The 4,075-nt window shown below is 51.1% G+C and overlaps 2 protein-coding genes across 2 annotated transcripts; both read left to right on the forward strand.

Annotated features, from left to right (window-relative positions):
* Window positions 1–726: 726 nt before the first annotated feature.
* On the forward strand, window positions 727–1,197 carry MAA_02609 (uncharacterized protein; the record flags this gene model as incomplete). The annotated part of the gene is made up of 1 exon (XM_007820607.2): window positions 727–1,197. One exon carries the CDS (start codon window positions 727–729, stop codon window positions 1,195–1,197), a length of 471 nt encoding a protein of 156 aa, XP_007818798.2.
* Window positions 1,198–1,727: 530 nt separating this feature from the next.
* On the forward strand, window positions 1,728–2,075 carry MAA_11087 (uncharacterized protein; the record flags this gene model as incomplete). The annotated part of the gene is made up of 1 exon (XM_011413053.1): window positions 1,728–2,075. One exon carries the CDS (start codon window positions 1,728–1,730, stop codon window positions 2,073–2,075), a length of 348 nt encoding a protein of 115 aa, XP_011411355.1.
* Between the last annotated feature and the right edge of the window lie 2,000 nt (window positions 2,076–4,075).

Genomic DNA, 4,075 nt, shown 5'->3' on the forward strand with positions numbered 1-4,075 from the left:
CCTTTCCACCCCCCATCCCCCCATCTCGAGACCTTACGCCCAGATGATTCATTCACACATGTGCCGTGATGCTTGGTATATAATATCTTCTGCGTGGTTACCTGCCGTGTCCGCTGCTTGCACGTCACCGACTTTACCAACTCATGATTAATATAACCTTTGTCGTCTGACCTCGAATACAAAACTTGGCATCGCCAACATCACCCAGGAGTCACCCTTGAACACTCGATTCTGCCTTTGAAGCACTGTTCATCCGACAGCCATCGCCGTCACCCACGCCATCATAATTAGTGTGGCAATCAGGTGTCAGTCACAAGCTTATCATTGTCCGGTGCCCTGCTCAATAACAGAGTTTGGCACTTGTAGGCCTGGCGAGTCTTACCGGTCCTCTCCCAAGCCCCAGCCCGGAAGCCTCTCGCCGCCGACTCACGTTTGATCCCACCAACTCCTCTTGGGGCACGGTTCCGGCTCCCGACGGACCCATCAACCGAGGGACCTGAATAATTGTCACAGCCGAGTCAACACTCGGCATCTATATTTTATATTGTCTCTGCCCTCCTACTCCTGGAACGTTTCTGCGTCAACACTCATCATCTACCGTGCCACGACAACACCACGTCCACGCAAAAGTACCTATTGGAATAATCTCGACTCGGTCTTGCACCCTGTACTGGGCACAACCACTATCGACTACTCTCAACTCCTCCACAAACCACAACACTCACAATGTATGGCTCGTACGGGTCATATAGCTCGATGAGCGCTATGTCGGCGCCTTTGGATATTCCTTTCAACAACATTCGGAATCAAGACTCGACGTGCGCCTTCCCATCGTGGCCGCGACGCTCATCACTATCAGAATCCGAGCACGATGAGCCACGCGCGACCTCATATCTCTCGGACGACGACCTCTTTCTTTCTGATGCCTACGACGACGAAGTCGGCAGTATCTCCAGCTCTAGCAGCTCATCATCACCTTCTACGGTAGCAATCAGCTCGCCCCCTCGCATTTCTGATGAAGAATTTCTTCGACTAGAGTGTGAGCGAGTTGCCAGACAGAAGGAGTTTCTCCGGCAAGTCAAAATGGAGAAGGAGCGCCGTCGCCAAGCCGCACTGCGGGCTCGAAGAAGCACTCCCAAGAAGAGCCCCAAGGTCAAACATGCATCGCTGACGACGATAACCGAGTCCAACGAATGACTGCCACTCTTATCCGTCTGCCCTCCGAGGCATGGCTTTGCACAGTAAGTCTATGCGTGTCCTTGACCTGCCTGGCAGGCAAAATGACATCTGACTTACACCACGGTCTCAGGCATTTTACTCGAACCCCCACACTTTTCTCACATCAGACCCCTAAACACCCCAAGATCTAATACCCCACACCACGTGCAAATCGACCGACGAGGCACCAGCCATCTGAGTAACACGTTGCAGAGCGTGTTTGAAAACAGCATCTGAGCGCATCAATACGAAATCAGCTTACACGAGGCGCCGTTGCACACTTACGAATCCGCGCGCCCAGTCAGCTTCCGTTGGTCATCGATATCGCAGCCACAGGAAATGACGAAGCTGCGCCGCCTGCCAGTGATGATGCCCTCATTGGCTGGTGCATGCATTATGGAAAAAGTCGGGGACTGCCACCCGAGAGCGGTGCAAACACGATTCTCCGGCGGGTGACGCGCGATGCTCTTGTGGTGAGCAGCGAATCTAGCCAACCACGGCGAGGCAGCATGCTGGTGTCACCAGGCAAACACGACCACACAGCTGGCTGTCGAGTTTGGTGTGCCATTGCTGGAATCCAGCGTGCAACGGGTCTGATCGGAAAAGCCACTGGGCCAAAGCGAAACAAAGTCAGCCAGTACCGAGGCGGATCCGCAGCACGCTTCGGAAGCTGGGATTTCCGTGGTGGCCAAAGTACTCGTAGACTCGGCACCCGACGCACATGTTTCCAGCGCTGCCAGCCAGTGGCGGTTGGCAGACGGCAGGTGACAGAAGGCAGCAAGTTTGCACGGGACCCTGCAGGCCAAGTACCCAAGTACCCAAGTACCCTCGGTCAGATGGCCCAACGCCGAAGATGACCCGCCTCGCTCGGAGTTGCACATGCACACACTTTTGGACACATTTCACTTTCACATTCCGATGTCGACCTCTTATCTTCTTATCGCCATTGCCCAGCTGTGCTGGGATCCACGTGCCTGCAACCACTATAGCGGTACGTACGGACACGGTTCCTCTTCGCACCGACACCGCCGTCTCAGGCCCTCAACCATGCAGGCATCGGCTATTTACTAGTATCTAATTTCTTTCTACCTTTCCGGGCCTTTTTCTTGGATATTTTTTTTTTCACATGTCAACGCGCCCCTTTATCGTGGGGTGTTGATATTATCTCCTTGAGCGGTTTTTTCTCTCTCTTTTGACAGCGAGCGCTCTCATGGACGCGCATTTTGGTTTCACTACAATGTCAGAGCGGGCATCTCATTTCGAAGCGGGAACATTCGGGATTACAGAAAAGTCGCATTGCGATAGCATCTAGATAGACACGAGGAAAACAGGGCCTCACAAGCATTAGCGCTCAGTATTAGGATACCATTTGATGTGGCTTGTTCGTCATCAAGATGACTGTCACTTTTGTTTGTTTAGCATGAACTTGGCAGATAGGTCTGCGCATGACGGACATTTTATATAGCCTGCTTCGCAGAGATACCCTATTGGAATTACACATTAGCTTTCTCATACTATAGTTCTTTGCACGACACGTGCCTTGATTGGTTGGGTCTACCGATGCTCCCTAATAATTGAATAAGAAGTCTGGTTAGAAGCCTCGTGATGGGCAGCGTGCGCGGAATGCACAAGACTGGACAACTCGCCAAGTGGGCTTGCGATGCAGGCACTGCCATCCATCCAGGCGTAACTGCGTTGAAACAGACAAGTCCGAAGATTGATATCTGCACCGTCGTCCTCGTGGCAAGGCGGTACCATGCGAGGCGATCCAACTCGATGTAGTTTTTCTGATAGCCCGACTTCTTCATCAACCAACCCAATGTGAAAGGAGTATTTCTACGCACAGTTTAATGAATGGCAATGGTGCAATCTCAATCGGCTGTTTTTTTTTTTTCGGGTATGCCTTGCAAGGGACATGAACCTCGTCGTACCACAACTAGACCAGGCCGTGAGGCAGCTCTGCCATCCCCCGTATACAGCTGTGGGGGAGTTATGAAGTGCGAAATTATTTTGGTGATTCATTTATTTACATACCCGGCCGAAACAGTACTAGGCTGACAATGTCGAAGACGCAGAACGGCCAGACTGTTGGACTTGGTGCTGTTATCACTGGAATAGGTTGTCGGCTGTAACAACTGCCTCGTATTAGGGAAAGGAGTACATTTCAACTTGCTCTGGGTGGGCTATGACGATGGTTGGAAATTGCGACTGGACGTGGTTTTTTTTCAACAAAGGAAATGCTGGCCCCGGAGATCAGATTATGCCAATAGAGCCACCAGCTGGATCATGCGAGGCCGGCTTTGCACACAGTTGGAGTTTGTCCGACTGCTTCAAAGGGTCCAGTCGGATGATGGAGCTGGATGAATTCGTGGCCCTCTTCTTGGCCAGTTACTAGCAACTGGTGATTGGTGTCGACTATTCGTCAACTTTATAGCTGATGGTGTCTATATGTGCAAACGATTCCAAGCACATCTGTCACTGATATACGTTGCTTGATCTACTAGAACCTCAGAAACTTCAACTGGTTGCTTATCGAATCTGACGCCGAGATGGGTTACAAGAATGTTTTGTTACGACGTCTGGGCAACTTCCAAGTGAGGTTTTGCCTGGGGCTATCAAGACCATTATGGAAAAGTTGCTACATATATATACGCATAGAGGAAGGAGAATCCGAGTACATTGACAGGGAGAAGCGGATAGCTTTCATCTCGCCGGTATTTTGGTCGTCTCCTCAGCACACGGGCAGTAATAATGTGAAGCTTCTGCATTTTAGACATGTCGACTAGCGTGACGTTCATTCCGGGGTTTCTCATTACGAGAACCATATTACACGATGAGTTGTCCTCTTTTGAGCCAA

The sequence above is a fragment of the Metarhizium robertsii genome (genome assembly GCF_000187425.2).
Source record: "Metarhizium robertsii ARSEF 23 chromosome Unknown MAA_Scf_4, whole genome shotgun sequence".
In the NCBI taxonomy this organism is placed as follows: Eukaryota; Fungi; Ascomycota; class Sordariomycetes; order Hypocreales; family Clavicipitaceae; genus Metarhizium; species Metarhizium robertsii.